At 39.0% G+C, this 21,057-nt stretch overlaps 1 protein-coding gene across 1 annotated transcript in view; it reads right to left on the minus strand.

The window, feature by feature from the left end:
• Nucleotides 1-21,057, minus strand: part of LOC115646825 (cytochrome P450 7B1) — a 194,864-nt gene that overhangs the window by 21,162 nt on the left and 152,645 nt on the right. The window contains exon 2 of the mRNA XM_030553175.1: nucleotides 95-231. Within this exon, the coding sequence (XP_030409035.1) occupies nucleotides 95-231 (137 nt within the window). The remainder of the gene's footprint in view (nucleotides 1-94; nucleotides 232-21,057) is intronic.

The following is a 21,057-nucleotide window of genomic DNA, read 5'->3' on the forward strand; positions in this document are numbered from 1 at the left end:
TTTTCAATAAATAAAATTCTAAATAAAATATAAAAATGTTAATAATTAATTTAATTGACATAAAAGGCAAGAGAAATAGTAAAATGCTTCTCACCGGCAATGTGTACAGTGAAAACATCTCCAAATTTTCGTTGCTGAGATATCAAGAATTTGAAAGCATCTTTCCTAAAAGTTAAGGCCTTCCCAATGAAAGGAATCCAACCATTTATTAATGGGGGTTCTCTGGTCCTCCTGTTAAAAACATTAGAGAAAAGGGGATTAACTTTGCATGATAGCAACTCATGCACGCTTGATTACATGCACCTTTTATATATATATATAATATAAAAATGTATTCTAGAGAAAGTTCTTCATATATGTTGGCAGGTTAAATCTAATCACACCTCTGTGCACAAAAGGCTCACTGTAGCAATTATGAGAAATCAGACAGAAATTGAGGTGCTTTTACTACACAGCACAATGTCTTCCTATCACTCTCATAATGTTATATGTGATCTGTGGAAATCAACATTCTATAGAAAATCCTTAGGGATGTGGTAATGCAAGCATCATAGCAAGAGCTCTCTCACACAGTATTTTGCATGTCAATGTAAACTATATCAGAAGGCAATTATGATGGATTTAAGTAATTAGGAGGCTGACAGACCATAGAAAAGGGTAGCCCTATAGATTTTTTACACTCTACCTACACCCCAAAATGCTATAATTCTAACTAAGCATTTTTTAAAAACAGAATATTAATAAAGACCAAATACTTAACATGGTTTTTAGTGTGTGTGTCTCTACAGTTCTTCTTCTACCTGAAAGACAGCAATTTATGTGAATGGTTTATAACTGCTTTTCCATATAATTATATATGCCAACTTATGAGAAGCATACTCTGTGTATCACTTATATTTTAACAATAGCAGAGTGACATTTTAAGTTATGTTAGTTTTTTTCCTTTTATAATGCTGACCTACTATCCTATTCATAACTGCAAGTTTCCTCCCTTAGTACTGATATTTAGTTGCCTGAATATGATTTGAGCACATAAAGCAAGTCTGTTTTAGAAAGGATTAAAACAAATATTCACAAACAACTGATTTTACAACCCATCTGTGTAGGTGACTTATACGACATGCAGAACAACTCATTCTGATTAATCATAAGATATTTACTAGCTTGAATCTAATCAAAGATCAAGGGATCACAAGCTTTACTACCATCATACACAGCATAGATTTTTGTGTAGCGGGGTTAATCCTATCATAGTCTCCTATTTTCCATAGCCTGTTATAACGGAAAATCAAAAAGAAAAGATAAATGTGCCATATCGATATTTAGCTCTTTAAAAAAATTAAAACCTCTTGTTTTGATGAATGCACATGAATGAAATAAGCCATATGACTTGATCTCTTCCTATATTTAATACTAACGGAATACACTAATTTTTCTAATAATTATTTATATAGTAGCTTGAGATAATATTTTTTTCTTTCACAAGTGCTGTACGACAAACTGGAAAATAATTTTTGTAGCCTAAAAATATGCATTGGATACTATTACCTTTTTTAGGGTGTGTGTGGGGGGTATTTCACTTTTATACTTTACGCGTTATAGAACCTCTAGTGGCCAGTACCAGAATTATTTGTTCAACTGGCACAAAAATGGCCATAGACCAAAGAAAACTTTGTAATGGTTAATTCTATTTAAAATGAAAACAGGAAAAGAATTAATCTGAGATTAGATAGAGGGATCACCAAACTGGGAACTATGATATCTTACACCATACCCTCAACTATCCTCTTAAAGCCTGTAAGGAATCTGGATGGTTTACCAATTTTTTTTTCAGACTATTAAGTCCCAGCAATAGCCTGCTTTCACTTCCTGGATTGGACATTACGCCGCACAAGTAACACTGTGACAAATATTTAGATAGGCTTTTTGTCATATTTTAATTTAATGCATCTAATTTCACCCTCCATGCTCTGTCATTCGGTCAAAAGCTGTATTCCTCACAAGGTTTCCGCGGGGTAAAAAGGACGCAGCTCAGAAATCCAGGGGAAAATTAACTTAATGCTCCAAGTCTGTGGGATCACATCAGGGAGACATTTTGCTATCACAAAGACGTGAGGGTCATCGTTTGCTTCAGACATGTTTAGCTCAGCAGCAATAAGCTTAACACTGTTAAACACCATGTCAAGGCTATGCGGATTTCAGAGGAAAATATAACGTTAGTTCAACTTACGACCCATAGTAGACTGATAACAGAAATGTGTCTTCATTTTTACCTTTACTTCTCTTAGGAAGATGGAGGTCACCTTAATGACTTATAGATGTCTGCCGACATATAGCAAAGGGAACAGAGAACACTATATATATTTTATAAGCTCCCAAAATATAATGCTTCACTGCACAAACTTTTAAGCAGTATAATACACTTGATTTTGGCTTCTCATCTGTAATAAAGATTTCAGATATATATCTGATAGTGCACATAGAAATGATAGGTCAGTTTTAAAGCTATTTGAAAGAGCCATAATACAACCCTCTAGAAATAATTAAACAAATATTAAATGTTTCTTTCAACTCCTAATTCATAATTCACTTTTTGCAGCCTTTAAAAAATATTACAAAAGCCAAAGTTAGGTTGTCCCAAATGGGCTGTTAATATAAGAAATATAAATGGTTTTAAAACATTTTCTTCTTAGCATTGAAAGAATAAAAATATATTGCTCTGACTTTTTTAAAAAGACAACAAAAAATTCAAATTTGAACTGTTTAGTTTCCAGTTTAGTTTTCAGTTTATCAGTAAAACCAAGTTTGTATTCAAGATATCAGAGCTACTTACTAGCATTGATGTGATCTCAGTGTTACAGTGCACAAGGCAAGTCAGATCTAGCCCAATTGTTATAATAGTTTAATCCAGTCAACATAATTGATAATTTATAGTATTCTCAGGCCTTTTCAACATTCTTATTACAGCTTAAAGGTCTCATTCGGCTTCTGTCCATGGTAACTTTACTAGTCTCACTGAAGTCAATGGGACTAATAAGGCAAGTCAAGTTTCTCACATATGAAAGTGGGGTTCAAAAAATAAAACATCAGAGATAAATTTATTGTAACTTATAATTAGACAGACTAGTTAAGAGGGACAGTGAAAATCAGGCTATCAGTACTATCAACAATTATTAAATGGAGAGGGAATTTAAAACAGCATTATGAAAAGGCATTTAGCTATCATGTACTGTTTGTAAATAGCATACACAGATTATAAAAACTGAATTTTTTTTTATCTGAAAGCAAACATATTCATTACTCGGTTACAAGATTGTTATTGCATCTATTCAATGCAAGGAGCAAAGTTTTGGAATATGTTGACTGTCTTTTAAGAGATTTTTTTTTCCCCTTTGGTCATCCAAAAATCAGATAATTGAATGAATTGTGATCATTTAACTACTAAGGCAACATATTATTTAAAAAATGTGAAGATCACACGTATGTCGCAGGCATGCTCACCAGCAGAGCATCTATAAAACAGAGGATGACAGCGGACGTGAAAAGCAAACGATGTGAAGTATAGCTAAATATCAATACAAATACAAAGTATTTTTTAAAAAACTGAAAGTGGCAAGTCCTCAAAATACTATTTTTTTTACAGTTAATATAACTGAATCATTTGGGAAATCAAAATTTGGGACACCGTTCACTATATTCTGTGAATGTGAACATACTGTTTTTTCATTGAAAAAGAAAAAAAGATCCAAAAGTTAGCAAGTATCATTATTATACATTGCCTTTGGATAGCTCCAGTACAAAAGCTATTTTTTCCATATAAAAATATCTAAGGCTATTCTTTTTTTAGTTACACTGGTGTAACTCCATCAAAGTCTATGGGGTAGTCTGGCTGTAACTGAGAGAAGAATTTTTGCCATTTCAGGAGTTATTTGTTTTCTAAAGACAGCAGATGCCTATAATTCACCTCCAATGTATGCAAAAACCATAGTGTATCCATTGGTATAGCAGATGAACAAGTTAATTTTTCTCTTTGCACATAATGAATCATAAGTGTGTTAACACTCATAGTTGCATTTCATGAACATAAACCTTCTGTTAATAATATGTGTTTACAATCAGAATCAGACATATAGTAATCTCTTGCCTGGGATAAACATTAATCCAGATCTGTCTAGAAAAATTATACAATTCATTACCATAAGTAATCTCTATTGTGCCCTGTGTTTAACCTTCATCTTTTTTCCTGTCCTATAATCTTGCAAATCCACTGGTGGTATGTGATTGGCATCTGGTGTTAACACAACCTTTGCTGCACAAAGAAAACTGAAAAAGCCCCACATGAAAGCGTCACTCCACAGGATACCAGTGATTCAGCTGAATACTTCTGAGCAACTTTCATTGAAGTTGCTGATAAAGGTCTAATAAAATTGCTTGTCATGAAGAAGAACCTTTTCACTTTACAAAACCTCATTGCCAAAAATTTAAAGCTACTGATTTCAAGCTTGATTTGATTTCTTGGTAGAGAAGTTAATTCCCTGCTCTAATACTTCTCATCAAAGTATTAAATGTAACCACAAAGTAAAAAGCAAGCTATGCTGAATTTTTAGAAAAGGCAATGTATCGGTACAGATGTAGAACAAAAGCTATTACGAACATGTCAAAACAGTTTTCAGTTATCCACAGGTTCTAACACAATATTTAAACAACAAGACACGACAGGCAGTGTGTTTCTGGGGCCTATGAACACTTTGACTGAGACGTGAAGAATGAGGCCACAGGCTTCATACCCCAGAAAGGTAATCCCCAGAAATGTGCTGCCTGTTGTGTCTTACTGCATTAGGAAAAAGAGAACACAGGACGTTTAGGACAATGTAAGGCTAGCAAGTCTATGTATTTTAACTGACTCCTCTTCTGATTTAGTAGTTACAAAACCCTACCATATTCATGGCTGGATACCATAATGTTAGGTACTCTATAAGTAAATGGATAGAGAGAATATTATTTTCTTCTAATTATTTGTTCAAACTTCTCAAAAGTGTATATATCACCAGCAGTTATTTTTCTGACCTCTAATGATGCTTTTATTTCACATAGGAAATTACAGAAAGAATTGCCATAATGGAACAGATATCTGGTACTTCTAGTTTGGTAACCTTATTCTAACTAGGGACGATACTTGAGGTTTTAGAAAAAGGCAAAAATAACAACAACTACTAAACCGCAAACCTGTAATGCATGTGTTCAATTGCACCCTGACAAACATTTGACTCCCATAGGCACTCAGGTTACTTGCTACCCGAGGCGACTGGTATAAATACAAGATGCATAAAAATAAGACTTTGCTCTGAAGCATGAGTTTTGATTCTTTTTATAACACTGACATAGTATGCAAAAACACAAATGCTCTTAATGCTTATTAAATTATCCATTCCTTTAAAATATCCTACTAAATTATTTACCTTGACAATTTCCTGTAGTCATGAATTTTCCATGCTAAACTGATACTGTATTAAAAATTATTCCCTGAGAAACTAAATGGATGAGAGGTTTAGTAGGAGAATATGCAACTATCAGAGTTTCAGGGTAACTACGCCTGTATTTCCCTCTCTGTGGTCCCTTAAGGGCTCTCACTTAAAGGCTTCTGGCTCCCAGGCATCACCTCTTCTGGCAGGAGAGCAGCATTTCACTCCCTTCTGACTGGGGGCTTTAAGGCTGTAAATCTTTGTAATCCACACTGTGATATCCCCAGCAAGCCAGTCTGCCTAAAAGGTCAGCGTCTGTGCTTTGCTTTCTCTCAGAGGGCTATAACCAGTGTATTGTCAGCAGTTACAAGTTACCAGAGAGCTCTTTCTAAGCAAGCATCTTTATTTTGAAGGTAAAAGCATCACAGAGAAAGCAGATAAAACAATAAAAGAACCTGCACACATGCTAAAAAATCTTAGCAGAGGTCACCCCTAACTCCAACCTAGCGTTCTGCTAGGTGTCAGTCCTTCAAATCCCTTAACTGGGTTTTCCCTGTGGTTACAAGTTCACATCAGTCTTTAGATCAGGAACCAGTATGAAGGCCCCGAGTCAGTTTAAACTCAGGCTATTTATCCAAAAGTCCTTTCTTTGCCTGTCGGTCTCTGGAGAATCCAGTCTGAAACAGAATATGCAAGACTCCTCTGGAGGTGGGACCTCTCTGGAGATGTTATAACCTAAGTGATTTGCTTTAATCATTCCCTTATAAATTCCTGGAGGAGCTGTGGTAAGTTTCCTCCTGTGAAGTACATAAAATCTAAGCTAAGAAAGAATTTGACATTGTTTCTCCTTTAAACCCTGTTATAGTCCTAGCCTTCATAACCTCCGCAGGCAAGGATTTCCACAGGTTGACTGTGCGCTGTGTGAAGAAGAACTTCCTTTTATTTGTTTTAAACATGCTTCCCATTAATTTCATTTGGTAGCCCCTAGTTCTTATATTATGGGAACAAGTAAATCACTTTTCCTTATTCACTTTCTCCACACCACTCATGATTTTATATACCTCTCTCATATCCCCCCTTAGTCTCCTCTTTTCCAAGCTGAAAAGTCCTAGTCTCTTTAATCTCTCCTCACATGGGACCTGTTCCAAAACCCTATTCCATTTTAGTTGCCCTTTTCTGAATGTTTTCTAATGCCAGTATATCTGTACGCAGTATTCAAGATGTGGGTGTACCATGGATTTATATAAGGGCAATAAGATCTTCTCTGTCTTATTCTCTATCCCTTTTTGAATGATTCCTAACATTCTGTCTGCTTTTTTGACTGCCGCTGCATACTGCATGGATGTCTTCAGAGAACCATCTACGAAGACTTCAAGATCTCTTTCCTGATTAGTTGCAGCTAAATTAGCCCCCATCATATTGTATGTATAGTTGGGGTCATTTTTTCCAATGAGCTGCAGTGGGTGCTGAACTCACCTCCCTCCCCATTTTGTCAATGATATTTTTAGTGAAAGTCAGGGTCAGGTCATGGGCTTCTGTGAATTTCTGTTTATTGCCCATGACCTATCCAGGGTTTTTACTAAAAATATCCATGACAAAATCTTAGCCTTAGCTATACAACAAGTATAATACCCATTATACACACAACCCAAGAGTCAATAAGTAAACACAGGAATGAGAAGTGAACAGACCCTTATGGAATACTAAATGGAGGATGGTTTATATAGACTCAAAGAAAATTTTAAAACAGTAGATTACAGAGTTGGCTGGAAAAATGTTTCTTTCTTCAGTGGAAAATGTTGACGGAAAATGAAAAAAAAATCCTTTTAATTGAAATTTTCCGTGGAAAATTTTGGACATTTCATCAAAAACTGAAAATTTTCAGCTGAAGCATTTTTGTTTTTTTGACACCAAGACAAAATTTCCCATGGAAAGCAGAATCTTTCTGGAAAAAATGATTTTGCCTCAATTTTCTGTTGAGAAACAGTTTTAATGGAAATTTCTCTAACAGCCTAGTAGATGTATCTACCTAATAGCACTTAGAAATTATAGTCATTGATACTCCTGATTCAGTCACTCCTAGCTAAGAAAGAATTTGACGTTGTAAATACAGGGCCAGATCCTCTGTGGGAGTAAATTGGTATAGCTCTATTGACTGAAATGGAGTTACACCAGTTGACAATCTTTCCCACAGTGCTTTGTAAGTTGCAGAAGTATTAATTGGTGGAGGAGTTCATCATAATAGCTTCCTTACTCATTTCCTCCACAGATTTCTTTTCTTTCCTAATACCCCAACAAGTCATTCCAAAATACCAAGGAAACTTCAGGACCCAGCAATCCATAAGCTCCCAAACATCATCTCTGTTAAGAACTCCTTGGGTATTATGTAACCAGCTGGGTAGAGAGAAATTATGTTATCCATATAATCCCCCACTTCACCCTTCTTTCTCTTTCACATTGTCCATGAGTGAGCTGTGGAAACTGTCCATGAGTTAACTCTTTCAAATTCTGTATTTGGAATGTCCAGGTAGGACATTATCCATCTGTTTGGTGGGACCTGACTTTCCAGGCAAACAGCACCATGAGAAAGTTATTTTGGCAGTTTTAAAAAGACAACAATGTAGCACTGCCACAAACCTCTTGGCTTAGCCTCATTGGTAGCTGAAGATTCCCATAATGATTCTGGAGAGTTTAGAAAAAGTTCCATAACTGCCGGCCAGGGTATATTAGATTGTAGAAAAAATCAAATTTAAGTGATATTAAATACTACATAAGAATTTAGCTTTAGAGCTGTTGATGGGCACAACTCTGTAATATGTTGCATGAGCTCTCTGGAGTAATTACCAGAGAAGAAATTACTTACCTCGTGCAGTAACGATGGTTTCTCAAGATGTGTGTCCCTTTGGGTACTCCATTGTAGGTGTGCTTGCATCCCTGTGCTGCTAATTGGAGAACTTTGATAGCAGGGTTCGTTAGGCCCACACATGCGCTGTCTCTCCTCGGGCCTCACCACGAGGCTAACCAGCGTGTGCATGCTAACCCCCCACAGTTCCTTCTTTACCGCAGAGTCATTAACAAGAACTCTGATGTAGAGGGGAGGAGGGTGGGTTGTGGAGCACCCCTAGTGATACACATCTCAGAGAACTATTGTTATTGCACAAGGTGAGTAACTTCTTCGAGTAGTGTTCCCTATGGGTGCTTCACTGTAGTTGAGTTCTGAGCAGTATCTCTACTGGAGGGCTGGAGGCTTCAGAGATGGGTCAGTTACAGATGACAGAACAGTGGAGCTGAAGGTGGCATTGGAGGAGGAGTTCCCACTAATTGTAGAGTGTTCTATGAAGGTGTGAACTCACACCTACGTGGCTGCTCTACAGATTTCTTAGATAGGGGCATTCTTCAGGAAGGCGACAGATGAGGAGATTGGCCTCATGGAGTGTGTGCAAATACTATCTGAAGGTGCCATGTTGTGAATCTGATAACATTGTCTAATGCAGTTTGAGACCCACTTAGTCTCTGGGCTGACATCGCTGAGCCCTTGGATCACTCCACAATAGAAAGAAAAAGCTCAGGGGAATTCCTAAAAGCCTTCATCCTATCCAGATAAAAAGCTAGGGCTCTCTGAACAACTAGCGTGTGTAGTATAGCCTCCCTATTATCATGGTGAGGCTTGGGGTAAAAAGTCAGAAGGTGGACCAGTTGGTTCATGTGAAACAGGGAAGTTACCTTAGGGATGAATTTTGGGTGTGGCCTGAGTGTGACCTTGTCCCAAAAGAATACTGTGGAGGAGGGATGTGCCATCAAAGCCTCTATTTCTCTTATGCTCTTAGCTGAGGTGATCACCACCAGGAAGGCCATTTTCACTGACAGGTGTGTAAGCGAGCAAGCTGCCATGAGTTTGAAGGGAGGTCTAGCCAGGCCTTTCGACACCAGGTTTAAATCCTATGTATGGGCGGAATGTTGGAGTTGTGGGAAAAGGTTTACTATACCTCAGAGGAATCATTTTATGTGACAGTACTGAGTACCCCTGTCATAAACAGATAGTTAAGGGTTAATGTCTCTTTTACCTGTAAAGGGTTAACAAGCTCAGTGAACCTGGCTGACACCTCACCAAAGGACCAATCGGGGGACAAGATACTTTCAAACCTTGTTGGAGGGAAGTCTTTGTTTGTGCTTTTTGGGTTGTTCTTTGTTCTCTCTTGGGATTAAGAGGAGCCAGTCGTGCAACCAGTTTTCTCCAATCTTTCTGAAACAGTCTCTCATGTTCAAAATAGTAAGTAATAGCTAGAAGGTGGAATAGTCTTTTTGTTTGTTTTCTTTATTTGCAAATGTGTATTTTGCTGGAAGGATATTTTACCTCTGTTGGCTGTAACTTATACTTAGGCTAGCGGGGAGGGAGTCCCTCTGGTCTATGTAAAGCTGAGACCCTGTAAACATTTTCCATCTTTATTTTACAGAGATAATTTTTACTTTTTCTTTCTTTAATTAGAAGTTTTTCTTTTTAAGAACCTGACTGATTTTTTTCCCTTGTGTAAGACCCAAGGGGATTGGGTCTGAACTCACCAGGGATAGGTGGGGGGAAAAGGAGGGAGGGGGAGAGATTAATTCCTCTCTGTTTTAAGATTCAAGGAGTTGAATCACAGTGATCTCTCAGGGTAACTGAGGGAGGGGAAAATCTGGGAGGGGGAAAGGAGGGGGAATGGTTTATTTCTCTCTGTTTTAAGATCCAAGGGATTTGGGTCTTGGGTTCCCCAGGGAAGGTTTTTGGGGGACAGAAAGTGTACCAAAACACTATATTTTTGGTTGGTGGCAGCACTATCAGATCTAAGCTAGGAATTAAGTTTAGAGGGGTACATGCAAGTCCCCACTTTCTGGACGCTAAAGTTCAAAGTGGGAATAAGACCTTGACAACCCCTCTACTTGTCGGTGGAAGACTGCTATAACTGCTAAGTGGACCCTAAGTGAACTGAGAAACAGTCTTGATTTTTTAAGAGTCAGTACACAGTCTAGGATCTTTGGTAGAGCTGTGGATGTTGGAGAAATTTGTTGGGAATTACACTAAACCTGAAACCTGGACCACTTTTGTAGGTATAATATTGCATGTTTTGGACTTTCTACTGTGGAGTTATATCTCCTGTATCTCCTTCGAGCAGGTCCTTTCTATGTGTTGGAACTATGAAGAAGCCAAGTCTTGAGGCAGAGAATCCCCAGCTTAGGATGTAGATTCTGTTTCTCGTTCTGCGATAGGAGGTATGGAGTGCATTGGAGAGAGACTGGCGGGCATGTCACGAGTTGTGACAGGTAAAGATACCAAGTCTGTCTCAGCCAAATGGGAACAATCAGTATGACATGTGCGCCTTCTCTTTTTATTTTTAAGAGGATACTATCATTAAAAATTCTAAAGAAGCTAATCAATTGCAAACGGACTGCTGATGTCTCAGTCTCTAGCCAGGGTGGTAGAGAAGGAACTGAGGGGGGTTAGCCCATGTGCACTATTTAGCCTCATGGCGGGGCACGAGGAGAGACAGCCCATGCGACGGCCTAATGGACACTGCTACCAAAGTTCTCCAATCAGCAGCGCAGGGACGCAAGCACCCCTACAATGGACACTACTTGAAGAAGAACCAGGATGTCTTAACAGGGAAGCTTAATAAAAAGAGGGACTACATGGTTAGGAAGCACTCCAGTTACTGCTTAAGGCATGGCTTTGTCCTCACACTACAATGTCCACTCCTTCTGAAGCTAATAATAGTGAGCTGTGGTGCTCAGCACCTTCCAGGACAAGGCTCAAATTACTTACTTTACATATTTAATCTTATAACTCTTGTTTGGTCTTGGCCTTTCCCCTCCCTATTTAATCCTCATTTGTGTGAGGACGGTGAGACTAGCATATGAACCTCACCAACATGTCTTCCAAACACCATTCAGGAATGCATTGACATTCTATATTTATTGAGTTTTGCAGGCAAACTCCACCAATACAGCTTTCATGTCCAGCTCTTCCATAATTTGTGTCCACATCTTCTTGTATATCATATTGGTTAACTTCAGACATATAAAAGTAGTGCAAAATAGCTCATAAAAGGAAATTAGAGTAACATAGCCTGGCCTCCAAATGTCAAGTAAAGTGTGAATAAGAATTTCAGCAGCTTGCACAGGCAATATTCAAGTATGCAAGAAGTACTCCTTAATACAAGAAAGAGCAACAAACAAAGGAATTCAGGTAATCTAAGAAGAATGGTGGGAAGCTCTTAAAATACAAAGAATTTTACTACCGTGCAGGGAGAGAAAGATATTTCACTGAGAGATATATATTATCTGTCTGGCAAGGGGCCTGGGTCAGCAGTCACGTAGCACACTCTGTCAGTACCTGGTCCAGGCCAGGGACGCTAATGATTCAACTAATGGACCAAATTCAGTGATCAATCCTGGTCACGTGCCAACTGAGGCATGTTGTGCGTATGCTCAGATCTGTCTGGCACTGGCTCAATTGTCTCGGAGTGCCCACTGTAATAATTACAGATGTAGGAATATTTGTTCATAAAAATCAAGGCTAATTTAGTGTAAGATTTTATGGATGATACATAATGAGATAATACAGTAACTTCATTAGAAAAGCTTTGGCAATGGAAATAAGATAAATGTATACATTATGTCCCTGGGTAGCACAAAACAATGATAACATATAAAGCAGAAGCAAAGGTCCAAGAATCAATCCCTGGAAGACTTCAGAAGATTGTTTGTTAGTAAGCTGTTATATAGCTGGAGACAAGCAAACAAACCAAAAACCCAACCAACCAACCAAAATCAAAGATGCTAGCCCAAAATCTCCATTTGTGTTCAAAATATAAAGTTATTTCAAAAAAGCTCAGGAAAAAAAATCAGTTCAGACTCAAGCAAACATTAGATCTGATCTAAAACCTATTGAAGTCAATGGTCTTGGAATCAGATTCACAGTCCTTAGAATGCTGCAGGCTAAATGAGCCTCAAAACAGTAACTCTTGGCAATATTCAAATTTTAATTAACTTATTAAATACATCTCAAGTTATTGTTTTCTTTGAATGTATTTCTGGTCATTATAGCCCTGATTCTGCAAAGTGAATCCAACTGACATTAATGGAACTCCAAGTGAGTATATATTTTAGTAAGGCTGTTGACACAGTCCCATGGAGTGGAGAGTATGCTTATAAAATTTGCAGAGGACAGCAATCTGGGAAGGGTTGTAAGCACCTTGGAGGACACTATTAGAATTCAAAAGAACCTTGACAAATTGGAGAATTGATCTGATATCAACAAGGTGAAATTTCAACAAGGACAAGAGCAAAGTACTTCATTTAGGAAGGAAAAATCAAATGAACAACTAAAAAACAGGGAATAACTGGCTAGGTGGGAGCCCTGCTGAAAAAGACCTAGAGGTTACAGTGGATCACAAATTAATATAGGTCAACTATCTGATGTAATTGCATCTGTGAGGTAAACCTGCAGCCAAGCCAGGACTGCTTGCTCAGCTGACTCTCCAACAGAGGCTATCTACCAGCAAGAGGAACCTAGACTGGGGGAAGGGGAGTGCTCTGCGACTGTGGGGCTTATTTCTGATCCCTCTTCAAATCACGTCTCTGGGAAGAGATCTTCTGGGCTGTGTCCACTGCCTTCCTGGATGCCTTCAAGAAGCAGTGTGAACTGTCCAGGGTTCTCTTCTCAGTGTCCCCGTCTCCCCACTCTGGATCCCTGATTTCATCCCTGTCACCTTCACTCTCCATTTTTCATCTGTTGTCCCCCATGATTAGTTGATGCCTGGGTCCAGTGCCTCCCTCTTACGCTATAGGAGAGGGCTTTTAATACTGCGCATCCCCAGACCATCAAAAGGTGCCACTCCAAGAAAGCTGTGGTGAGTCACCACTCAAGCATGCAGCAAGAACCCAGCTGCACTAACGTATCCTTGCCACAGAGACTGCAGTGACTCACCTTCAGGCTTGTGGCAGCAGCCTACATAAGAACCTATAATCCAAACCATATTCCAAAACCACTTTCTTTAAACCACCCTTTCATTAACTAGGAGACAATGCAGGCAGAAGCCCAGCAGCAGAGTGGGGGCTATCCAGTTTATTGTGCTGAGTGTAGCATGCATGATTACCTGCCTTGTGGATGGGCGGCGTATGTGTGCAGCCGGTGCAAGGAGCTCCTGGCCCTCAAAGACCAAGTACGGACTTTGGAGGCCAGGGTGGTGGAACTGGAGGAGCTAAGAGAGGCAGAGAGGTATGTTGATGAGGCTTTCTGGGACACTGAAGAATTGTCCCACCTCCGCTCAGACAGCCTCTGTGCTGTTGAGGAGGAAGAAAGGCCCAGGGAAGCAGAGCAGTCAATGGGAGCAGAGGAAAACCTTCCCATACTTGGGACTCTCCTTCTAGATGGTGCTGGGGTTGCCTCTCGCACTGAGGTTACCTCTCTGGGGGAGGGAACTCCAGTTGCTAGGAAAAGGCAGGTGTTAGTAATGGGAGATTCGATCATTAGAAACATAGATAGCTGGATTTGTGATGACCGGGAGAACTGTATGGTGACTTGCCTGCCTGGTGTGAAGGTTACAGATCTCTTAAGGCATCTAGACAGCCTTATGTGTAGCGCTGGGGAGGAGCCGGTGGTCGTGGTACATGTAGGTACCAATGACATAGGGAAGGGTAGGAGAGATGTCCTGGAAGCCAAATTTAGGCTGCTAGGGAAGAGACTGAAATCCAGGACCTCTATGGTGGCATTCTCAGAAATGCTCCCAGTTCCACACTCAGGGCCAGATAGGCAGGCAGAGCTTCAGAGCCTCAATGCGTGGATGAGACGTTGGTGTAGAGAGGAGGGATTTATGTTCATTAGGAACTGGGGAAACTTTTGGGATGCAGGGAGCCTATACAGGAGAGATAGGTTCTACCTAAACCAAAGTGGAACCAGACTGCTGGCACTAAACATTAAAAAGGTTGTAGAGCAGTTTTAAAACTAGGAGATGGGGGAAAGCTGACTGTTGCAGAGGAGCATGTGGATTGGACACAGACTTCTCTTAGGGGAGAGTCTGATGATAGGGAATCTCCAGTTTATAGTCAGGAACAGAGGACAGAAGAGGATAATGTAAGGGCCGGATCATATGATAAACAGTCACATAAAAAAGAATTTGGCACATCAGATAAGGGCAGACAAATAAACAGGGACAAGTTTTTAAAGTGCTTGTACACAAAGCTAGAAGTCTAAATAATAAGATGGGTGAACTAGAGTGGCTTGTGATAAAGGAGGATATTGATATAATAGGCATCACAGAAACCTGGTGGACTGAGGACAATCAATGGGACACAATCATTCAGGGGTACAAAATATATCGGAAGGACAGAACAGGTCGTGCAGGGGGAGGAGTGGCACTAGATGTGAAAGAAAATGTAGATTCAAATGAAGTAAAAATCTTAAGCGAATCCACATATTCCATAGAATCGCTATGGATAGAAATTTCATGCTCTAATAAAAATATAACATTAGGGATCTATTATCGACCACCTGACCAGGACAGTAATAGTGATAATGAAATGCTAAGGGAAATTAGAGAGGCTATCAAAATTAAGAACCCAATAATAGTGGGGGATTTCAATTATCCCCATATTGACTGGGAACATTTCACTTCAGGACGAAATGCAGAGATAAAATTTCTCGATTCTTTAAATGACTGCTTCCTGGAGCAGCTGGTAAGGAAACCCACAAGGGGAGAGGCAACTCTAGATTTAATCCTAAGTGGAGTGCAGGAGCTGGTCCAAGAGGTAACTATAGCAGAACCGCTTGGAAATAGTGACCATAATACAATAGCATTCAACATCCCTGTGGGGGAAGAACATCTCAACAGCCCACCACTGTGGCATTTAATTTCAAAAGAGGGAACTATACAAAAATGAGGGAGTTAGTTAAACAAAAGTTAAAAGGTACAGTGACTAAAGTGAAATTCCTGAAAGTTGCATGGGCCCTTTTTAAAGACACCATAATAGAGGCCCAACTTCAATGTATACCCCAAATTAAGAAATACAGTAAAAGGACTCCGTGCATATGCATGTATTCTCTGATTAATCAATAAAGGAGCCTCAGGCTGTCTGATCAACTCAACAGGGTGGTGATCATTTCCACGACACAGGGAAGAGACAGCAACACAATTTGAAAGAATAAGGAAGCAAATGCTGTCCAGCACAAACAAACTCCTACTCAGGTTTTTTATTCCCTATTGCACAGGATAAAATCAATCAACCAAATACATTCAGTGAACCCTGGAAAGCACCAAAAATAACACCCTCAACCAGCAACACAATATACATATACACAAAAAGGTTTTAAAAAGTCCAGACCAGACTTTCTGTCAGACAGTTCAAATTTTCGTTTCCCAAATCCAGTCTCTATCTTAGCAAAATACTGAAATAGATTGGGGGCAATCAATTACAGATACTTCGAAAATTTATTTATCTATGGACCGTTTGTGACTGGTTCTTAGAATGTGTTTATGGTGGCACCTCCCCCTTACAGCGTCCATACAAAGACCTATGTGTGACCCAGGAACACGTTAGTGCCAAATGGCAGAGGGCATCGCAGAAGCATAGAGTTTTACAGGTTCGGCCGATAACAGGTCCCACTGGCCATGGTTCGCCATTCCAGGCCAATGGAGCCGAGGGATGTGCTGGCTGCCACTTTCTGCAGCCCCCATTGGCCTGGAACAGCAAACTGCGGCCAGTGGTACCTGGGATCGGCCGAACCTGAAGACACTGCAGGTAAACAAACCGTCCCGGCCCGCCAGCAGATTTCCCTGATGGGCCGTGTGCCAAAGGTTGCCGATCCCTGTTCTAGCACAAAATCTAAATTTCTGGCAAAGTTGAAATCTTCCCATGGAAAGTGAATTTTTCACAGGAAAATCATTCCAATGGAAAATTCCCATGCAGTACTATAGCCTATGATATTTGAAATCTCTGCACTTGGAGATCATAGACACTGCTTCCTTAACTCATCCACATAAGAACATAAGAGTCCCAAACTGGCTGAGAATTGGGGCCTTGTCCATCCTCTCTTCTTGAGTTGACTTGTGGAACAGGCTGTACCAGTCCTAAATGACTGTACAACCTGCATAGACACTTTGGGAAAGATTATGTCTCAGAAGGGCACATCTCCGAGCAGTGATGGTGGTGTGATATGCTTTATCTTCTACTCAGGCCAGTGCCTAAATGTCATGCTTTGGCCCTTAAGAGGTAGTAATTTAAAAGAACTTCAATATATTTCCATAAAAATAGGTTTGATGATTGGAAAACATATTCCTTTAGCTGGTCTATGCCTGCCTTTTCCAGTTACTTACGTATAGGCCCTAATATATACAAAGGCAAATGGGTTAAATTCAAATGAAACTCCTCTATGTCTTAGATTTGTCTGAGCTAATTATGTTTATGCTCTGGAATGTATCCTAAAACTGGAACTAAAGGATACTGTTAATCAAGTAAAAAAAAACAACATTCACCCTCCAGTAATAGAAATTTTTAAAATATGTAGTTTTGGGACTACAAACAGAATTTTTAAAAAAAAATTCACAAACTTCAAAGGACCAATTTCAACACTGTTTAATGAACAAATTAGTACCTTAGAGTAAAATGTGTACTTGCTCCTGAATGGTCAAATAACTGTCTTAGGATAATTTAAATATTTTATGGTATTTTTCAACAAGTTGATAATTTCAACTTGGGTAATTCCCAGAGTTGGTTTAAAACTGAACTGCAGATCCAAATCACCCAAACTTTAGGGAAGTTCAGATTTAGATGTCAATTTCATGGGCCTAATTCTTCACTCCTTTTTGTGGTAGTTTACACATATGCAGAGTGTAAAACATTACTATTTTGATCAGGTAACATTTGCATGCTCATTTTGCACAAGTGTACATGACTACAGTGCAGTACAGTGCTAGACATTGGTGAAACAGGGCCTGTAGGTTGGGCCTCTCAATATTGGGATCACATGGAACACCATATTCAAACTGCAGATTTATTTCCTAATTCAAACTTTCTGTCTCAGATCCATTTCTCGTAATTACATTTTATCTACCTCCGTCATTTTAAGTGGGCAAAGTAACCTCTATTTCTTGTCCCTAACATATTGTTTAAGGCTGCTGAGAAGTGGTCTGGCTGAACATTTGAAATTTTAATGAAAAAAAAACAAAATTTTTCAATCAGCTTCTCTGGGCACCATTAAGGTGGCTGCCATGGTCCGCATGATAAGTGGCTGAATGCCAGTGATGGATGAAGTTATGTCTATATGTAGAATTTGAAATCCACTAAAAAGTGTTAAGTTTGTGAAAGTTTCATTATAATTTAAAATATTATTGATGATTAAAATGTTAACCCCAAAGCATTTCCACTGTTGAGATAACTGTAGTACTGGCTTTAATTAAAAGGAAGTGTTCCCTAGTGGATAAAGCAGGAGCAAGCGACTGGGATCCAGGACTCCTGGGTTCTATTTCCAGCCCTGCCACTGACTTCTTGCGCATTTAAGTTCTCCATTTCCATTTAATCATTTGTATAATGCAAATAATACTATTTACATAGCTCATGGTAATTTTGTCAGGTTCTAAAGTATCTAAATTTTGTCAGGTTCTAAAGTTTCAGATGAAAAGTGCCATGTATTGCAGATGCCACTTATTTTATTCATGACAAAAGGCTGGATATCAATAATACTATATACTGATGGACAATTTTTCAACAAAATCCTGGTCCCACTGAAGTCAGTGGCAGTTTACAAATCAGTTTACTGGGACCAAGATTTCTCCCAGGGTGTCCAAGTTGCACTGACAAGATAAACATGTGGGGTATATTGTTTGGCTATACCGAAAGAAGGACAGGAGACATTACATATGGTTTTAATCAGGCCAAAACTTTATTATTAGATGCCTGGGATTACCCGGCAGATAAAAGTGTACAGTGCAAGTAACACCATGTCCATTCAATAACTTCCTGGGGGACTTCCACCAGCACTCCTCTTTTTAAATTCAGGGCCCCCAGCCCACCCGTTGTTGGGACCTTACCATCCACGCTCCCCTCTTGTAGGAGGGTTAAGGTGGGCTATAAAAAAGGGGGGGATGGCTCCCTGCTGTACCAATCATAGGAGTCCCCAACCCCTGCCCCCACCTGTTCTGTTCCTTTAACCAACACCTCCTTTCCAAGTCCTTTACCAAGCCATTTATCTGGTCACTGTAAACCTTCCCTATGGAGTACCTGCACTGGACATCCGCCCTGCACTTATATAATGAGTTGTGATATACAGCCTGCTACCCTTCATGACACATGTCAACAAAGCCCTCCTCAAACCTGCTGTGGGGAAAGTGAAAAAATCCCAAATCCACCTAGGCTGATCTGGTGGTAAGGGAAAAATTCCTTCCCAGCCCCCCAAAAAAGGGGTGGCTAGTGCAAGGCTCACAGCAGGTCTTGACCAAACCTGGTATTTCACTACCTAACTGGGAGGGAGAGAGGGTGCTGCCTCAGCCTGCTCTATATGAAAGGGGGCTTCACCTCACAGGCTGCCCCTTTTAAATCCTTATGCCCACCCAGTTCCGGGGATGAGGCAGTGTCACCCCTTGCCCCTTTTACAGCAGTTTGACCTCTTTCTCTCCCCTCCCCAGCCATAAAGCACTGTTCCCTTCATTCAACCAGCCAGCCAAATCACCTCACCCCCGGCTTAGAGATGTGGTGTGGTCATTACTCTTAATTTACAAATCCTATTTTTTTGCACAAACAAATCTTGATATTTACACAGTTATTAGTATTGTGTTTGTACAAAGGTGTGGATGCATAGAAGTTCTCATCTTGCTGGGGAAATCTATATGTTAAGGATTTATTGAGAAAAAACTTCTTGAATAATATGTTTTTACAAGTGCTGTCACTTAATCACAATTAATTCACATGATTAACTCAAAAATTAATCACAATTAAAAAAATTAATTGCAATTAATTGCACTGTTAAACAACAGACTACCAATTGACATTTATTAAACATTTTTAGATGTTTTTCTACGTTTTCAAATATATTGATTTCAATTAAAACACAGAATACAAAGTGTACAGTGCTCACTTTATATTATTTTGAATACAAATATTTGCACTGTAAAAATGACAAAAGAAAAAGTATTTTTCAATTCATCTCATGCAAGTACTGTAGTACAATCTCTTTATCGTGAAAGTGCAACTTACAAATGTAGATTTTTTTTTGTTACATAACTGCACTCCATAACAAAACAATGCACAACTTTAGAGCCTACAAGTCCACTCAGTCCTACTTCTTGTTCAGCCAATCGCTAAATGAAACAAGTTTGTTTACTTTTACTGCAGAGAATACTGCCTGCTTCTTGTTTACAATGTCACCTGAAAGGGAGAACAGGTATTCACATGGCACTTTTGTAGCTGGCATTGCAAGGTATTTACATGCCAGATATGCTAAATATTCATGTGCCATTTCATACTTTTACCACCATTCCAGAGGACATGCTTCCATGCTGATGATGCTTGTTAAAAAATATGTTAATTAAATTTGTGACTCAGCTCCTTGGAGGAGAATTGTATGTCTTCTGCTCTATGGTTTTACGCACATTCTGCCATATATTATGGTATTCTTGGATGATGACCCAGCATATGCTGTTTGATTTAACACTTTCACTGCAGATTTGACAAAACACAAAGAAGGGAATTGGTCCTGCTTTGAGCAGGGGGTTGGACTAGATGACCTCCTGAGGTCCCTTCCAACCCTGATATTCTATGATTCTACAGCTTGTATATCAGATTTCTAAAGATAGCTACAGCACTCAATCCAAAGTGTAAGAAGAGCAGAATCCGTCATCAACACGGACACACGTTCCTCTGGAACAGTGGTTGAAGCATGAAGGGACATATGAATCTTTAGTGCATCTGGCACGTAAATATCTTGTGATGCTGGCTATAACAATGCCATGTGAATGCCTGTTCTCACTTTCAGGTGACATTGTAAACAAGAAGTGGGCAGCATTATCTCCTGCAAATGAAAAAAACTTGTTTGTCTGAGTGATTGGCTGAACAAGAAGTAGGAATGAGTGGACTTGTCGGCCTTAAAGTTTTACATTTTTTTATTTTTGAATGAAGTTATTTTTTGGACATAATTGTACATTTATAAGTTCAACTTTCATGATATAGAGATTGCACTACAGTATTTGTATTAGGTGAATTGAAAAATATTATTTCTTTTGTTTTTTTACAGTGCAAATATTTGTAAAAAAATAAATATAAAGTGAGCACTGTACACTTGTATTCTGTGTTGCAATTGAAATCAATATATTTGAAAATGTAGAAAACATCTAAAAATGTGAAACAATAATAGAATACCATTTATTTAAATAGCTCAGTTAATCACAATTAATTTTTTAATCGCTTGATAGCCCTAGTTTTTACACCTTACAATTCATTAAAAATACTTTACATATAAGCTTGTCTTTATGTAAAATCTTGGAGTTCTCTGGTACTAACAACTGTTCTTTTCATATATTATACTCTTTAGTTTTATCATTTTTCAATTTAAAAAAGTACACTACAAAAT

The sequence above is a fragment of the Gopherus evgoodei genome, chromosome 2 (genome assembly GCF_007399415.2).
Source record: "Gopherus evgoodei ecotype Sinaloan lineage chromosome 2, rGopEvg1_v1.p, whole genome shotgun sequence".
NCBI lineage: Eukaryota > Metazoa > Chordata > Testudines > Testudinidae > Gopherus > Gopherus evgoodei.